Source organism: Arabidopsis thaliana, chromosome 4 (genome assembly GCF_000001735.4).
Source record: "Arabidopsis thaliana chromosome 4, partial sequence".
NCBI classification, from domain to species: domain Eukaryota; kingdom Viridiplantae; phylum Streptophyta; class Magnoliopsida; order Brassicales; family Brassicaceae; genus Arabidopsis; species Arabidopsis thaliana.
Window position 1 is genome coordinate 562,443 of NC_003075.7, and position 17,407 is coordinate 579,849.

Below are 17,407 nucleotides of genomic sequence, written 5' to 3' on the forward strand. Positions count from 1 at the left end.
TAGATACTATCATCATGATCATTGTTATACGAGAGCATGATCACATAATGAACAAAAGAGATGGAATTAAGTTCAAAGCAGTAACAAAGGAAACAAAACAAAATTTGTCTAAAAATAGTGGTTTTGACCGGGTTCGAACCAGAAACCTTAGTTGTGTTAGAATGACGTGATAAACAACTACACCACGAAACCTGTATGCTTCTGCCCAACGTCTTTATTGTTTACCCTAATTATTTGTTAATCTGCATAGTTAGGGTTTCTGGAATCTAGCATCGTTTTACCTGGATGGATTCGATCCTCAAACGTAGATTAACAAAGAATTAGGTAAACAACAAAGAGATGTGTTTTGTCTTAACACGGTCAAAGCCAAAGAGATGTGTTTTGTCTTAACACAAGAACACACAAAGTAACCAAAGAGATAAACTTTGTTTTGTCAATTTTCAAGTCTACCTCCTTAACTTGACATTGAAGTCTTTAAGTACACAAAAATAAGAAAGAAACTAACCACTAAATCTTCTACTAAATTGAAGTTTTTTGTTTGTTTTCATAGGTTGATCTTCATCTTATTTCGATTGTATGTGTGTATCTAATTCTTTATATTTGCTTCACCTTAATGAATTAGCGAGGGATTTACTTTGAGATTATGTACTCTGATCTCCTTATGGATGCACAAACGAGGAGACAAGTTATATATATCAAATGCTAAGGTGAGATTCCGTGGAATATTTTACCGTCAATTAGTTGATTATGTGAAAGTTTTATAACAAGTTGCATAGTTTGTCTTGTGATGTGGTATATTTAGTTAATGGTGCATTGGCCTAGGAGGAAGAATCTAATTATATCAAGTGGTGCTCCAATCACACAACTTAGAGGTTTAAACTTCAAATGATGTCATAAATCTCATGTCCTTACTTGGACTCTCTACTGAAAGAGCTAGAGCTGCCATTTCAAAAAATTGTAGGTATGTATCAAATTCTAAGTTGTATAAAATTGTAGGTAGCTTATTTTCATTGATAAAATATATTTATAGTATAATTTAATTATTTGTAATAAAATTACAATATAAACTAGATTCTGACCCGCACATACGTGCGGAATTTCATATTTTAAAAAATGTATTGAAATAATTTTTTAGTGAAAAATATTGTAGTATATAAATTATAATGTACACAAAAAATGTATAGTGTTATTTATGACACAATAGCTAATGTTGTGAACCGCACATTATGCGGGTTGTAAGTATTATCATATGGTTTTGATAAAAGTTTGTATTAATATTTTTTTTTTGTGTTAGTGAATTATATAATAGTATATATATCATAAACTTATCAGTTATCATAATATTTGAAAATAAGATGTGTGGAAAATAATGTAAAAAGTTTGCGAAAAGTTTTAATTAAGATTGGTTTTTTTGGGTTAGTGAATTATATAATAGCATAGATATCATAATAGTTACATTTTATTGGAAAATTTTCTTTTGTCCTTAAAATTATCTAAGAGATTGAAGCCTTGAAGGTATCTTTTTAAATGTTTTAAAATTATTAGTGTAGTTTCTTAAGGAAATATATTAAAATCTAAAATATATGATGATATTAAATTAATTTTTTCTTTTTCAGAAATATCTCAAAATATATTACCAAAATTGAATAAATTTATATATATACAATTTCGAAATCAATAGCCTGATTTTTATGGAAACTAAATTCATTTAGTAGTAGTTAATTTACTAAATTACCCATGTAAAATTTCATTTAGTTAATTTTAAACTACCCTTATAATGTTGTAGTTCACAAAATACTTCCCAATTAATAGTATAAATACTTGTTTTCAATTTTATACTAAAGAAGAAAATTTATAAATAATATCAAATTACATCTTAAATATATTCAATGATATAAATTAGTTATATTTGTTTATATAATCTATCATATGCTGCCTCTCAGATTCATCGAAGGCTTTCCAAAGATTTCATCTACTTTAGCGCTAAGAAATATATCAAACTCACTTGTCGCTTTGACCCAATAAAAGCCCAACGCGGCCCAGTAATATAAGCTTGAAAAGCAACGTGAGAATGACAAATATACCCTCAAAATAAAGAATTGTTTTAAAGACGAAACCAGAAGTTTATAGCCCTTGGATTGATAAATATCCGGCGGCTATATTTACCACTTTTTCTTATAGAGCGTTATGCTGACAAATGTCAACGATTGAGTGGAAAAATCTACTATAACTGAGACATCAGAACCGTAAACGTGTGTATTTGTCTCTATTCTTCGTCACTGCCGCGTAGGTGAAACGGAAAAATCCTTTACAACTACCAAAACCAACGCGGGACTTAAAGTAGCGATTGCGTTGATCTGCAGCACACGGCACGTTTCTTTGATTCCTCCCTATAAGAACGCGTTTCAAGTTTTATTATCATACACTAAACCCATCTCCTATTTATACTTTCTTTTGGGTTTTTTTCTCTCCTTCATTGAAGTAGCGTAACATTGAAGTAAGCGGTAACATTTCGGAAGAATCTCTTTCTTTAGGTGAGTTTTCGTTAATCTTCGGCGAGTTTGGTTAAAGTAATGGTTTTTGTTCTGTCTTTGCATTCTTGAGATCTATTGATTCGGATTTTGGATTCAGAACAATGTTATTGGTTTGCTCATTGTTTCAGATTACTAACTTTGTTTCTTCTTTCTGTGTGTTTTCAGTTGATATGAGCCAACAACGTACACGCTCTCGGAACCCGTTCAAGATTCTGTTTACGAAGAAGAACAATGCTCGATTATCGCCAAAGCTTCTCTCACTGTTGAACAATTTCGAGACTAACTTGACGGTATCGATTAGAGAACTTGTACCAAAGGATAAGAATGATATCGTTAGTGTTTCTTGGATGATACAAGCCATGCAGTCTCTTTGTGAGACACACAAGAGTATCAGGACGCTCGTGAAGGATTTAGAGGTTCCAGTATCGGATTTGGAGGAGAATTTCATTTATATCTTCTCTGACTTTAGCTTGAAGCGGGAACTCTGCAACGCCTTTACCTCAGAGATATATCATTTGGAACATGGCAATCTATTACTAAAGTTTGCTTTTAGTAAGCTGGAGACAAACAGTGGCAATATTCTTCAGCGTTGGAATCAGCACATGGTTTCCAAGAACCCGAGTATCGAAAACTGGGGCGCGGTTTTGAGTAGGCTGGTTGAATCGATGGATCATCATCATCATATCTCCAAGAAGGGGAAGAAGAAATACTCTGCGGAAGGAAAAGTTCTCTTACGAGTTTTATACGGTGTAAAGGTCAAGACTTTATACATATTCAGCGTGTTTGATGCATCGTTCTCGGGTTCTTCCAAGAATCTCTTCTATCTAACCATTCCAAAGGAGATGGAGGAGCTTCCATGGGTTCAAGCTTTCATGGAACTGCAGAACACTATTAACCCGGAGATCAAAAACACATTTTTATCAGACGGATTCACGGTTATAAAAGATCTCGAGGCTGTTGAAACCGGTGTGAAGAAGCTTTACACAGCGGTACAAGAAGGGTCGGTTCCTATTTTGTTAGTGGAACCATTGGAGAAGTCAGTGATAGAACTTTCGGAAAGGTTTGAGCTAGTCTCCAAGGAAACACGTTGCTTGTCGAAGATGGTGATCTCTGCCCGAGACGCATTGTTGGAGAGCCTGTGGACGAAATGCGCAGAAGAGCTAGGAGTGACATTGCCAACGATGGTTAAAAGTGTTAATATAGAGGAAAAGAGCTAAGACTTGTTTGTGAATATAGAGGAAACATGTAATTATGGTATCGTTGATGTTAAGTAATAACAAATGCAGATAAAAATGAGACTTTAAAACGCTTCAAATATTGATAACTCTCTCTTTTCAATCGGTGCTAAGCTATAACTACATTTTCAAGTTAGTCAGAATTGTGCTTTAGTTCATCTTAGTTGATAATGGATAAGTGATGGGTTTGCTTGAGGCCCATTGTAAATCACTAGACCAAAAAAAATCAGTGTTATTTTCATGGTTACATGATCAATCAATCAAAGCAAACCAGATATTCTAGCTATTAATAATAACAAATGCACCAAACTTCAACATGGTTATATAAGTTGTTTAACCATGATTTTTTAAAAAAAATCAAAATGATGTCATTTTATCTTATACATAAACCTTTTTTCACTAATGGTTTTGGAATCAAAGGTCAGTTTTATGGTCAAAAACAATTTGGCCGCCCATTGACTTGTACACCACCAATATACCAAGTCGTACTTAAATTCTTATTGGAGAAAAGTTGTCATCTAGATTCTTTTAAACTTTATAATATGATATCAAGAACATTCCTACATGAAGTCATTAACTTGTTCCATTCTACAAACTTCATCAATTACATTTTTTCGGCAAAAGTCATAACCATATCTAATCTCTACTTCGTGGGATAACGCGATTTAGTAGAAGCAAACTCCAGTAAACAAAACTTAACCAATTGACTAAAAACACTTACCCGTTCCTCAATTACTTAGAGACACAATCATCGGATATACCCAACTCGATACCATAAACAAAATTGAAAATTGACATTACAAAGAAAAAGAACAAAAACCAAAGAAGAAGACGCAAACCCGGTTTAAGGGTCACGGGTGACTCGAGAGGAGACTTCCTCTTTACCGTTCAATAAAAAAAAAAGGGTAAAGGTAGAGACTTTATAACGAAATGTCAACACCCATCTTCTCGATTCCTCAATTTCTCTAGGGTTCTTCGTTTTCGTTGTTGTGAGGAATTTTGCTCCGATGTCGGCGGAGAGTTGTTTCGGAAGCTCGGGTGATCAAAGCAGCAGCAAAGGAGTGGCTACTCATGGTGGTAGCTATGTTCAGTATAATGTCTATGGCAATCTCTTCGAAGTTTCTAGAAAGTATGTTCCTCCTCTTCGTCCTATCGGTAGAGGCGCTTATGGAATTGTCTGGTGAGTTCCAAAATTAATCAGATTGGGTTTTTGAAACATGTAATGTTCACTTCTGGGGTTCTTAGATTTGGGAATTAGGGTTTTGGAATCTGTTGTTATTATAATAACTTGTGTTGATAATTGTTGATCAGTGCTGCTACAAACTCAGAGACTGGAGAGGAGGTAGCTATCAAGAAGATTGGTAATGCTTTTGACAATATTATCGATGCTAAAAGGACTTTGAGAGAGATTAAGCTTCTCAAGCATATGGATCATGAAAATGTACGTGTTACTAATCATCAGCATCTCTGGTTTTTTTTGTGTGAATCTTATATTGGTTTATTGTGCAGGTGATTGCTGTAAAGGATATAATAAAACCACCGCAGAGAGAGAACTTCAATGATGTTTACATTGTTTATGAGCTTATGGACACTGATCTCCACCAAATTATTCGCTCTAACCAACCCTTAACTGATGATCATTGTCGGGTATGCATCAATCTCCATCTTGCTTATATCTAGCAGCTGAATCTTCTGTTTCTACTTTAGAAGCAGCTGTTATTGTGTTAGAGCATCTGATGAGTATTGCTTGATACTTTATAAGTGAGAGCTAATAAGGATTTCGTTTGTTATGCTTTGAAGTTGTGTTTAGTAATTAGTTTCGATTATGTTTTGCAGTTTTTTCTGTATCAGTTGTTGCGTGGGCTCAAATATGTTCATTCAGCTAATGTATTGCATCGAGATTTGAAACCTAGCAATTTGCTCCTGAATGCAAATTGTGATCTAAAGCTTGGGGATTTCGGGCTTGCGAGGACCAAATCCGAGACTGACTTTATGACTGAATATGTTGTTACACGTTGGTATCGAGCTCCAGAGCTGCTACTTAATTGCTCTGAATACACAGCAGCAATTGATATTTGGTCTGTCGGTTGTATACTCGGTGAAACAATGACACGAGAGCCCTTGTTTCCCGGTAAAGATTATGTTCATCAGCTTAGACTCATCACTGAGGTAATCTAGTTTAGTATGTTTCATCCAAAGAATCACCACTTAGTCTCTCTTCACGGTATTAATGAATCTTTGGAAAGCAGCTTATAGGATCTCCTGATGACTCAAGCTTGGGATTCTTAAGAAGTGACAATGCAAGAAGATACGTTAGACAGCTTCCACAGTACCCTAGACAGAACTTTGCTGCTAGATTCCCAAACATGTCGGCTGGTGCAGTCGATTTGCTGGAGAAAATGCTTGTTTTTGATCCAAGCAGACGCATCACAGGTGAGTTATATTTTATATAACTGCTTCTCTGTTTCTTCGGCTATTTTCTGAACATGTTTTTTGTGTGTGTAGTTGATGAGGCGTTGTGCCACCCATATTTGGCGCCGCTGCATGATATCAACGAAGAACCGGTATGTGTGAGGCCGTTCAATTTTGATTTCGAGCAACCTACTTTGACAGAAGAGAACATTAAGGAGCTTATATACCGTGAAACAGTCAAGTTCAATCCTCAAGACTCAGTGTGAGAGAAAGAGAGAGAGATATATATCCTTAAAAGGAAACTCATCAAAATGCTATGTTTTGTTTTGCTCTGCTTTTGTTATCAAATCTCTGATAAGTTTGATAATATGTCTGTAATTTGAATAACATCCTAAAAAATTGGAAAAAAAGAAAAGAACAACCTTTGAGCTGTGTTTTGCAATAGAGTGTATTTAAATTTCCTTACTTTTTAGTCGAAAGAAAATACAGAGAAGTCTTAACTCTAATTACATCCACTAATTATCTTAATGATGGGGTTGAGGTCCGAAGGTGCGTAACCATCTGTTGAAGCGGTCCATAAGTGACAACTCTATCTTCTTCGTCGGAACATTGGGGACAGGTACGGCTTTGGTGAGTGGTCCGACCACGACTCGTAGCTTAAGCCCAGCGTAACAGTGACCTGGAGTCTTAGAGCTAATGAAATAATGGACTCCTGGTTCTGTGAGCGTGACGAGATCGTGGCCTGTCATGTGCACGGCTACGGGAGAAATCGGGTAGCAGGATATGAATTCAAGGTCCCCGCTGATCTCTAAGACGTCGTTGACTTCGTTGTCGTATTCGAAAAGAAGACTGTCTCCGATCGGAAACTGCGTCTTCTCACTCCATCTGTAATAAAAGTAACTTTCTTGCGGAACACTCCATCCCTTGGAGCCACACCAACTCTGTAGATATTTCAAGGAGGAAGGATCTTGCTCGGTGGTGTTGGAGGAATGGGACGTGACGAGTCATGAACGACAAGAATGTCGAGCTTCTGTCCCGATGCGCATTGAGCATGGTTTGAGCTGATGAACTAGTGAAAACCTGGTTCCGTGAGGGTTACGATATCGTGTCCAGGGTTGTAGACGGCTTTAGGAGAAGAAGAGTCGCAGAACTCGTATTCCAAAGCGCCGGAGACTTGAGTGACGTCGTTGAGGTTGTGATTGTGTTCGAAGATCAAAGAATCCCCAACGTGGAACACAAGTTTCTTTTGGCAAACAAATTATGTCTTTTCTTTTGGCGTTTTTCTCATATATATAGGTAGTAAAAGCAATGGAATGCTCACGATTCCTTGAAAAAAAAACAAGATCTTATTTGCAAAACAAAACTAACAAGAAACAATAACGATTGAGAACCAAGTCTCTATAGTTGATAAACTGGGCTTATGAAATCTTGTAGATTGTCTTGTTATGCCCATAAACTGAAAATACACGCCAAGCACATCATCTTCATCTCCAGCAACACGTACGTCGACACACATCACAAGTCATTACGGCATCAGTAGCTTAGTTACATAATAGTACTATATATATTCTCCAGCATTTTATTCATACGTTATAAATATTTCTTGCTGATTATATAGCTAACAGTAATTAGAGACGGAAATGACATCAAAGTCAACTCCCACATAAAGCTTATCCTTCACCAAATAAGGGTCATCAAGTTCCCCTAGAGGCATGAAATCCGCAAAGCCATGGCGGTCATCAGGTTCTGCACCAAGCCAACCCGAAACTATACGTACCAGGAGAAAAAGATTAGTACTGTATTTAACCATCATGCATCACAAGACTTTCCAAAACATAATAAACACATACTTGTTTTCTCAACATGATTCCTGCTAACTTGATCCAATACACGCAGCTTGAACCTCGCGTAAGTTTTAGTCTTTGGTGCATTATTGACAAACCCTAGTGCCGATAGATACACAGAAAATGATTTGTCTTTTTCACCCATAGACCCTCTTGGATGAACTTTAATTCTCCTGATCAAATATATTGTGATGCATTTTTATTAGTATTATATATAAGTTGTGTTATGTTTTTGGGAAAAAGGAGGAATATAATATCAACCATTTCCGGGTTCCAACGACAAATTCATTAGACTGATGAACGTTTCCAGGGTTGAAGGACGAGAACATGGTCATCATCCAAGTGACTCTGTGATTAAGAGGCTTCTCTATTAAGCTAAAACTTTCCGCTGTTCCGGGTTTAGCAGGTTCAATCCCATGGAACTTGACACCAAACATACAACAATCTCCAATAAGGAAACCATTTTTCTTAAGATCAACAAGAGATATGAACTCACGAAACCCCTCACTACCCAGTTCTTCATTGGTTTCGTATTCATCTCTTCCTGCACATCAACATATATGGACGCCGTATCAAACCTATATACACACAGATGTATGCGTGATTGAATGAAGCAAGAGAGAGAGAGAGAGAGAGTGAGAGAGACCGTGAGTGTGCCATTTTGGCTCAAGTTGACTGACGGCAAGAAGCTCATATGTAAGCGTATCATATACCGGAGCTTGATTCATTAAGTAGAGGGAGACATAATGTGTCCCCTTAGCATTTGTATGGCCATTTGGGTGCACAGAGAGTTTCCTGTTACCAATCAAGTCGTTAAGAGGATGATCACCATCTTTGTTTTCTTTTGTATGTCAATAAGCATAATAACAAGATTATAAACAACTTCACCATTTGTGACCAGCGAGATCGAAAACAGAGGACTCGACCTTTTCGATTCCATGCTTTCTGAGTAAAGAGAAATGGTCTATCTTGAACATGTGAGCTGTTGCGTGACGTACTTTGAACAGTCTCACCATTTCTGTCAAGAATGAGAAAATTATTAAAACTTGGAACTCATAATGATACTAAGAGATCATCAGACACAACATAAGTTATGTTTTCACCTTCAAGCGAGATTGGTCGCGACATTGTAAGAAGCTGCAAATGATTTAGTACTGTGTCTTGTTAGGTGTAAAGAGACTTGTACATATATATCTTGAAGATGCAAGTCTATTTATACAAGGACAAGAGTTGTCTTTATTTATTTATCGGGATCCCATGTTTTGCTCATCTCTCTGTTTTGCCCCCAACATTTATCGAATCGAACAAAACATCTTTTTTTTTTTTTTGGTAATTGAACAAAGCATCAATATTGATACGCATTTATTTATACGTCACATTTGAGCATATGTTCGTAAAAATCGACCTAAATTCTCAACTCAAAGAAATACTTTAACATTTATTATTATTATTCTTTTCAAATTACTACTCCCTCTGTTTCTATATAAATGTAGTTTAACGGTTTTTTTTTTTTTCAATTTAAGTGTTGTTTTCAACTTTCTATGCAAATAATAAATGTATTTAATATTTTTTAACCAATTATATTTAATCATCTATTTTTTTATTGGTTGAATTGGTTATAATAAATGAAGTTTTTATATAAAAGAGGTATATTAAATGAGATTTTTATGATTTCTTAATTTGTGTGTAACCTTAAACTACAACTAATATGAAACAGAGGGAGTATATTACTAGATTTGAACCCGCAGTACACTGCGGGAACAATTTATTTATTAAAGTTACTATACATAAAAGTTTGCAAATTGAATCTATACATAAAATATTTTTATTTTATAGTTTACAATTGTTATTAAGTATCGTCATGCCAAACCTGTTCCGCCAATCCGTCCCGTAAAAAAACTATTTATTTTATTAATGTTGATCTTATTTATGATACGTTTATGAATTATTGTCTAAATATTTTGTAATTTTGTAGTAATTAAATGTTATCAAATATCTTTGCGTTTTGATGATTATAATCGAGTTGTTATAGTCATGGAGAAACCAATATCAAAAATGATAATTTTGTAGTAATTAAATGATATTAAATATTTTGGAAGTTTTATTTTAGTAACTAATCGTGTAGTTAATGTGGAGAGATTTAGAGAAGATTGTTAAATGTCAAATATTTAATTCGAAGATTTTTTTTCTAATTATCAAAAACAAACATTAAAATCTAGTATCAGCCATTGTAAATAAGTCTCAACTACAGAATTTATTTCACAAAATAGCTGCAAAAATGTATATGTAGATAATTAAATTGATATCTTTCGGTCTCATACGAGCTTCTATTTCTATGAATCAAACAAATATAGAACGTTCCTTATCTAGAAACATAGACATATATATATATTAACTACTTGTTAGTTGTGATATTTGTAATTGTGACTGTCTTTCTCTTACTGCTTAAATTCATTAGAAGGGTAAATGAAATAAATGCAGTTTTTGGGTTTTGTTTTCACTTATTAACTTTTTTACCGTTTGATTTTTAATTTAAGTTTTCATTCAATTAAAATATTTGAGGAACCAATCAGATTTCGAAAGAATTGGTTCGAGTTGTGTAGATGACATAATAAAGAAAAGAAGTAACATCACAACTTGAGAGCAGCAATTGATTCGGGTTTGAACTCGACCCGGAGACCCAAAACCCGTCTAACCTCAGCTGGTGTGAGTCTCCAAGTCATGGGTCCTGAGTTTTCTCCCCAAAAGTCCAAAATCTCTGAGACCTTTTCCAAGTTCAGTATCGTCGCCATCTGCGTTAACCGAGCAAACTTATCTCTCACTGTTCTTTGAGTCATACCCGAGAAATGGCTAACCAAAGCCCTTGTGTCTCGATCAAGCTGAAGCCCACCAAGCTGGCTAAACCGTTTCTGCATCATTATGACTTCGAGTCTCTTAACTATGAAATCAATTATGAGATGCAGAAACGAGTCGTAGTTGTTGGATGTCATTAGTGGTTGGAGCCACGCGGCATTTGTTTCGACTGAGTGGAGAAGTCTTTGGACCCAAGGGTCGTTCACCTCATTCTCTGCGTACTCGGTTTCTGTTAACTCGTAGCTTATGGTAGCCACGGTGTCTAGAACCGGACGGATTCTTGGTGTTACGGTTGCTACTAGCTGTTCCATGCCTGAGTTGAGTAACTGCTTGAACGTGCTGCTTAACTCGCCTAGCTCGGATAGACATGATTTTATCCTCTCTCGATCTGCTGGTGCAGGAAATACCTGTGATTAGGACACGAGATAAAGAAAGTGAGACCGATTGTCTAAAATTCAAGAGTGCAAAACGACCATTCACAGAATTGGTGCCCCTGCTCAAATGCCAATTTAAATGGATTTTATGAGACGAACAGAGCCTGCATTAGCTCTAGCAAACAATACAGCTGTTCTAAAATCGCTATCTAAGTTAACACCTTAACACAGAGTAAGTGAAGAGATATATCCATATAGAGTCAGGCAAGAGTAAGCAAGAGAATTCTAGTCTAATAGATCCCAGATTGTTGTTCCTTAAGTATCCTAGATAAGTAAATCACGAAGTATCAGAAGTATGAGAACTAACCTCAGTACATTGCTCCTCGATTTCATGTTTTAGTTTGAGAATGTACTCGCAGCTCACGTCCATATTGTTCAAAGCAGTTGCAATCTCAGTTCCGGTGTTTTCCACACCTATACCACCCAAGAACAACCTAGCACCAAGGTTAGGCTCTCTAATCTTCTGTTGTAGAGCTTCATGGTAATCATTGCCCAACAAGCTACCAGCATAGCTCAACACAGCAATCACAGAACTTATGTTTGAAGTTGAAATCGCTCTCCTCAGACAACTCTGCAACACGTAGAACACATCGTCCACCATTGAAGTGGTAAGGCTGTCAGGTACATGCTCATCGATCCTAATAGCTTTCCTCACATTCTCAACCATAAAGAACCCTTCTAGTATAACATAATATCTCGTCACATCCTGAATCGCTTTGCTAAAACTCTTATTTCTAAATGCCTTTGTAGCCGTTGGCAACAATTCAGGATCTACCGACGTCAAAGACTTGATTTTTGACACCATGAACTCGGTATAGTCCTCACCCAACTGCATCAGTGACAGTATCTCTTCCACATACAGCTCAACTTCTCTCGGGTCTGGTCCTTCAGACGCACCACCGGGAAGAATATTCAGATTGGGAGAATTGTTAATATCAGACGCCAATATAGCTAACTTTCTAAAGTCCATGTACTTCTTCAAGATCAACGAACCTCTTAAATCACATTCCTCTTGCAATTCACAAATCGCATACGCAACACCATCTTCTCCACAAAGACCCCTCAAGATCTCATCGTTTTCTTCAATAGCCATGACAATATCCTTAAACAAATTGGTTAAGCACCCAACGAAATTAACCTGTCCGAGTCCTTGCTCCATGAGCTCAACAACATTTTCATATTCCATCCTTCCTCTCAACGCAATGACCTTTTTCAAGTAACCAACGTAAAGCTGTAGACCTTCTGTCTCCATTCCCAGTGGGGAATACAGTCTCACGAATCTCAAAATTGTAGGATGATCTCTCTGGTCTATTGCTGCCAAGAGCTTCTTCTTCGCAATACCTTCAAGCTGCTCCTTCGACGCGTGAAGCTGTTCGCTCTGATCGGAACCAGAATCCTTGTACTGCAAATCAATCTGGAGAAATCTCTGTACAAATTTCGCAGCAGATTCGTAATCCTCGGATTCCAAAGCAGTCTTCACGCCTTCGATGCAATTCCCTCGCTCAACAATCGCGTCAATGCGGGAGAGAGTAACATTAACACGAGATTGAGCAAGATCGAGCTCTCGTACCTTGCCACTGACTTGATCCGCGAGATCACAAGTCGATCGAACATTTCCGAGCATGTGATCTGCATCTGCTTTCACGATATCGAGAATCTCCGCCGATCTCTGAAGCTGAACGAGATTCCGATCAAGCTCCGTCCGCTGCGATAGAAGCGTGTCGAGATCTGAGTCTAAGCTTCGCTGGTAAGCGATACATTCGTGAAGAAGACGTGTCATTGCGCCAACGTCCGTGAGCGACCGTACATACTCCAGTGCTTCCGGTGTACCGAATTTAACGGTGGAGGAATCCACCGTCTCCGCCGCTGCATCGTCTTGTTCAATCTCCGGCATTTTTTTATTTTCTGAGTAATCGGCAAATTCAGATCTGATTCGTTGCCACTCTCGCTTCTAATTGATCAGAATCTAATTTTGAAGCCAAATGGGCTTAAACTAATAATAAAGCCCAAATAAGGCCCACCACTTTCTCAGTAAACAAACTCAAGGTTTCCTTCTTCTTTCTACAGCTTTTCAGGATCAGGAGGAACCTATAAATGTCTCCTCCTCTCTCTAGCATTTTTACGTTTCATCTGTAGCTTACTAGAAAGGTAAGATCCTAAACCGATACCGACATCAACGATTCTGGTATCACCGGTTATTTCTTCCTTTACAGCATCTTCAAGAAACAGTTTGATCTTCTCCGACTCATCTTCATTACAGATTAATGGAATTACCATCTCCCAAGTGTCTGAATGCAATGTTTCTCCGTTCTTCATCACAACCTCTACAACATCACAAGCTTCTTCGACTTTCCCGAAGCTACAAAACCCTTTTACCAAACAATTTGAAACCGAGAAATGAGGAGAAAACCCTTTGGATATCATCTCTTCTAGATACTTCTTCCCTTCATCAAACATTCCTTGATCACACAATCCTCCAATCAAAGTCCTATACGAGACCGAATTAGGCGAGCAACCGTTAGACAACATATCATCAAGAACTTTCCTAGCATCCATCGCACGATCTTCTCTACAAAACCCGAGAATCATCGTGTTGTAATGAACAAGATCAGGATTACAACCTTTTAACTTCATCCTACATAGAAGCTTATAAGCCTCTCTAAGCTGTGTCTTCCTACACAAACTGTTCAACAATGTCGTGTAACTTAACCTATCAGGCACGAATCCTTTATTCAACATATCATCAAGTAATTCCATAGCACCATTCACTTGACCTTTCCTACAAAACCCTTGTATCAGAATCTTATAAGAATCCACATCAGGGACAACATCTCTCTCAAGCATTTTACCAAACAGTTGGTATGCAATACTCAAATCATCATTCAAACAAAAAGCTTGCATCAATAAATTGTAACTTCTCGTGTTAGGCATTACTCCATGAAGCCGTGAACTCTTGAAAAGCTCAAAAGCTTTCTGGAGATAACCTCTATGGCTTACGAGAACATCTAGAATCCGATTCAGATGTTTTGGCTGCGGCGTGAAATTGAACTCCAGCATTTTGTAAAACGTACTTAAGACTTTCTCCGGTAACTTTGCTTCTGCGTAGACTTTGATCAGATAAGTGAAAATTTCTCCGGTTAATGGATAACCACTTGATCTGTGTTTGGCGAGAACGTCGTCGATAAGATTGAAATATCTACCACGGCCGAGTTTGAGAATGAGGATTAGATGAGAAGATCGAGAATGGCGGAAATTGGGCTGTTGAGAAGCATAATCGAAAATCTCCTTGGCGAGGAGAGGATCCGATTGCGAAGCTATGAGCTTTTGAACCCGAGTCGGAGACCCGATTGGGGATTTAGGGTTCGAGACAATCGGTTTTCGAGCTTCATGTTCAGATGAAGAATAGAACAGAAAACGCGAGGATGTCGATAACGGAGAAGTTAAGTGGCGAAAAACGGCGGCGAAGTCGTAGATCGGCCGGCGAATCATTTGTCGGAGTTTTTTTTTAATAAATCGGCCGTTGGAAGTGAGACTTGTATCAGTCAGCAAATTATCAAATATCTCTCTGTACACAATAGTTTTAGTGTAGGCCCAATTTTATAATGGGCTTATAATTGAGGCCCAGGTAGCATCCACAGCATTGTCGGTGACTACAGTGTCGGTGGTGCGGTATCTCAGTTAGTGTGATTAAATAACAGATTCTTCTTAAATGTGATTATTATTTATTTTGGAAGCTTACTAATAATATATGGAATTTGGTCAGAAGTATTGTTGGAGATGTGGACATAAAAGACTTGTACTTTTATTTTCTAAACATTAGAACAAATATGACACATGTGGTATCTAATTAATTTATTATTAATTGCTTTATACAGTTGATAAAGAATTGTGAAATATGATAATTTAATTTTCTTTCTACATAACCGTATTCTGGCATGCAAACAGATATTAGGTTATTGCTAACTTTGACAGGCCGTAACCTGATAAATTTCATTCTAATTTTTTTAAAAATTAACACGGCCAAAAAGTGATAGTTATCACGTTGCACGAAACCATAGTTGTCACCAAATAAGTCAATCATTGACAACAAAGTATTTGATTATGTATAGCCATATGTATACACGTTACATTGGATTTTTCATTTTTAAAAAATTCATCACTCATCAGATCCGTCACGTGAACGGTTGCACCGAGATTTGGAGTCTTTCGAAAGTACTTCTCTATCTTATATTATTACATTAAGTATTATAACAAAATAAAATCACAATGTAAAAACAGTAGTAATTTACGGCTACTTTATAAAAAGATTAGCTTTAACACATAATTACAACTACAAGCTTTCTAAGTTAATAAACAATTAATAAAACTGTACTCTAGAAGACTGTTTACTCTTATTAACTAGAAAAGAGACAAAACCTTGCATCTACTTATCTTCTTTCTTCTCCTCCTCCTTCTTTAGAGTCTTCACTCTTCACCGAACCCTCTGATTCTCGTATAGACACACACATACCTATACATACACACTTTAACACTTATATCTGTAGAGTATAGCCATGGGAGAAGGAGAAGCAAAAGCAGAGCACGCAGCCAAAGCAGATCACAAGAACGCTCCCTCCGCTTCTTCAACGCCAGAATCTTACTCTAAAGAAGGCGGAGGAGGCGGTGGAGATGCTCGCCGCGCAATCTGCGGCGCGATCTTCACCATCCTTGTCATACTAGGTATCATAGCCTTAATCCTTTGGCTCGTCTACCGTCCACATAAACCACGTCTCACCGTCGTCGGAGCCGCCATCTACGACCTGAATTTCACAGCGCCGCCGTTAATCTCAACCTCCGTTCAGTTCAGCGTTTTAGCAAGAAACCCTAACCGGAGAGTCTCCATTCACTACGACAAGCTCTCTATGTACGTAACGTACAAAGATCAGATCATAACACCGCCGCTTCCACTACCACCGCTTCGTTTAGGACATAAATCTACGGTTGTGATAGCTCCGGTGATGGGAGGCAACGGTATACCAGTCTCGCCGGAAGTAGCTAATGGTTTAAAAAATGATGAAGCTTACGGCGTCGTTTTGATGAGAGTGGTGATTTTTGGGAGGCTACGTTGGAAAGCTGGTGCGATTAAGACTGGACGGTATGGATTTTACGCCAGATGTGATGTGTGGTTGAGATTTAATCCATCTTCTAACGGACAAGTTCCTCTTCTCGCTCCTTCAACTTGTAAAGTTGATGTCTAGTCTTAATTTTACTTCGTTATGTTTTCTTTTTTAATCTTTGTGTTTTAGAATTGTAATCTTTTTTTTTTGTGGTCATGTTAGTGATGAGTTTCGTCGAGTCTAGTGTTAAAATAAATTAAAAGGCATAAGCCAAAAATTATAAGTACAAGTATATTACTAATTTTATATTTTACTTGTGATAATTATTTTGTTTCTCTGTTGTTGGACCTGTGGATGTTAATTAATGACATTTGACAATACAAATGTGTTGTCGCTAATAGCGTATCTTGGCATATGGTGAGTTCATCGACACAACAGCTCAGAGTGTTTGATCAGACATATGGCATCTTCAGGCAAATCTCATTTTGGTTTTATCATATATATATTTTTCCCCCATTATTACGGAACTATTTCCTCACGATTATAATTAAATACTTAGAATATTACTATGCTTTTCTGTTTTCCGATTCAATGATATTGTTTTTTTGTAAATCTGAATCGGACGTTAGGAGTCTTCTGAATATAAGTTACATTTTTTGAATGAAGCATCCGTTTAAAACGAGTGACTAAAATGATCGTGACTCCACAAGTCATCGCGTCAAATGTAAAATTTTCATGTGAAACAGTGAAAGCGTCAAATCTAAATAATATTGTGGATGATTGTTGTGAATTTGATTAGTTGACCTGATTCAAAAATTTGATTGGTATATCATGTCAATTTTTTCTCTTTGGTTTTGGCAACTTATATCATGTCCAATTTCTTTTTGTGTTACCATTTTTCTCGAATTTTCACACGTTTGTTCTTTTTCTTTTTCCTCTTTTCCTTTTCCAAAACCCCATTTTGTCTTCACGAACCGATCTTTGCTTTTAAGTTTTCAT

General features: G+C 37.0%; 7 protein-coding genes and 1 non-coding gene across 8 annotated transcripts; 3 read left to right on the forward strand and 5 right to left on the reverse strand.

The window, feature by feature from the left end:
- Positions 1 to 118: 118 nt before the first annotated feature.
- Positions 119 to 192, reverse strand: AT4G01355. The gene has a single exon. It is a non-coding gene; the product is annotated as a tRNA-Val (tRNA).
- A 2,125-nt stretch (positions 193 to 2,317) lies between these two features.
- Positions 2,318 to 3,966, forward strand: BPS3 (BPS1-like protein). The gene is made up of 2 exons (NM_116366.4): positions 2,318 to 2,534; positions 2,700 to 3,966. The coding sequence occupies exon 2, from the start codon at positions 2,705 to 2,707 to the stop codon at positions 3,749 to 3,751; it is 1,047 nt and encodes a 348-aa protein (NP_192045.2). The 5' UTR covers positions 2,318 to 2,534; positions 2,700 to 2,704; the 3' UTR covers positions 3,752 to 3,966.
- A 508-nt stretch (positions 3,967 to 4,474) lies between these two features.
- MPK4 (MAP kinase 4) lies at positions 4,475 to 7,857 on the forward strand. The gene is made up of 6 exons (NM_116367.3): positions 4,475 to 4,949; positions 5,081 to 5,210; positions 5,279 to 5,416; positions 5,606 to 5,938; positions 6,019 to 6,202; positions 6,275 to 7,857. Exons 1-6 carry the CDS (start codon positions 4,777 to 4,779, stop codon positions 6,445 to 6,447), a joined length of 1,131 nt encoding a protein of 376 aa, NP_192046.1. The 5' UTR covers positions 4,475 to 4,776; the 3' UTR covers positions 6,448 to 7,857.
- AT4G01380 (plastocyanin-like domain-containing protein) lies at positions 6,706 to 7,634 on the reverse strand (the record flags this gene model as incomplete). The annotated part of the gene is made up of 3 exons (NM_116368.1): positions 6,706 to 7,122; positions 7,281 to 7,424; positions 7,563 to 7,634. The coding sequence occupies 3 exons, from the start codon at positions 7,632 to 7,634 to the stop codon at positions 6,706 to 6,708; spliced, it is 633 nt and encodes a 210-aa protein (NP_192047.1).
- On the reverse strand, positions 7,758 to 9,153 carry AT4G01390 (TRAF-like family protein; the record flags this gene model as incomplete). The annotated part of the gene is made up of 6 exons (NM_116369.3): positions 7,758 to 7,948; positions 8,032 to 8,198; positions 8,287 to 8,569; positions 8,672 to 8,820; positions 8,914 to 9,043; positions 9,129 to 9,153. The coding sequence occupies 6 exons, from the start codon at positions 9,151 to 9,153 to the stop codon at positions 7,800 to 7,802; spliced, it is 903 nt and encodes a 300-aa protein (NP_192048.2). The 3' UTR covers positions 7,758 to 7,799.
- Positions 9,154 to 10,544: 1,391 nt separating this feature from the next.
- AT4G01395 (conserved oligomeric Golgi complex subunit 4) lies at positions 10,545 to 13,331 on the reverse strand. Its single transcript, NM_001160726.2, has 2 exons — positions 11,620 to 13,331; positions 10,545 to 11,285 (listed from the first exon to the last, which is right to left on the reverse strand). Exons 1-2 carry the CDS (start codon positions 13,204 to 13,206, stop codon positions 10,656 to 10,658), a joined length of 2,217 nt encoding a protein of 738 aa, NP_001154198.1. The 5' UTR covers positions 13,207 to 13,331; the 3' UTR covers positions 10,545 to 10,655.
- AT4G01400 (oligomeric golgi complex subunit-like protein) lies at positions 13,314 to 14,861 on the reverse strand. Its single transcript, NM_001160727.2, has one exon. The coding sequence runs from the start codon at positions 14,799 to 14,801 to the stop codon at positions 13,401 to 13,403; it is 1,401 nt and encodes a 466-aa protein (NP_001154199.1). The 5' UTR covers positions 14,802 to 14,861; the 3' UTR covers positions 13,314 to 13,400.
- A 724-nt stretch (positions 14,862 to 15,585) lies between these two features.
- On the forward strand, positions 15,586 to 16,845 carry AT4G01410 (Late embryogenesis abundant (LEA) hydroxyproline-rich glycoprotein family). The gene has a single exon (NM_116371.4). The coding sequence runs from the start codon at positions 15,866 to 15,868 to the stop codon at positions 16,547 to 16,549; it is 684 nt and encodes a 227-aa protein (NP_192050.1). The 5' UTR covers positions 15,586 to 15,865; the 3' UTR covers positions 16,550 to 16,845.
- The last annotated feature ends 562 nt before the right edge of the window (positions 16,846 to 17,407 follow it).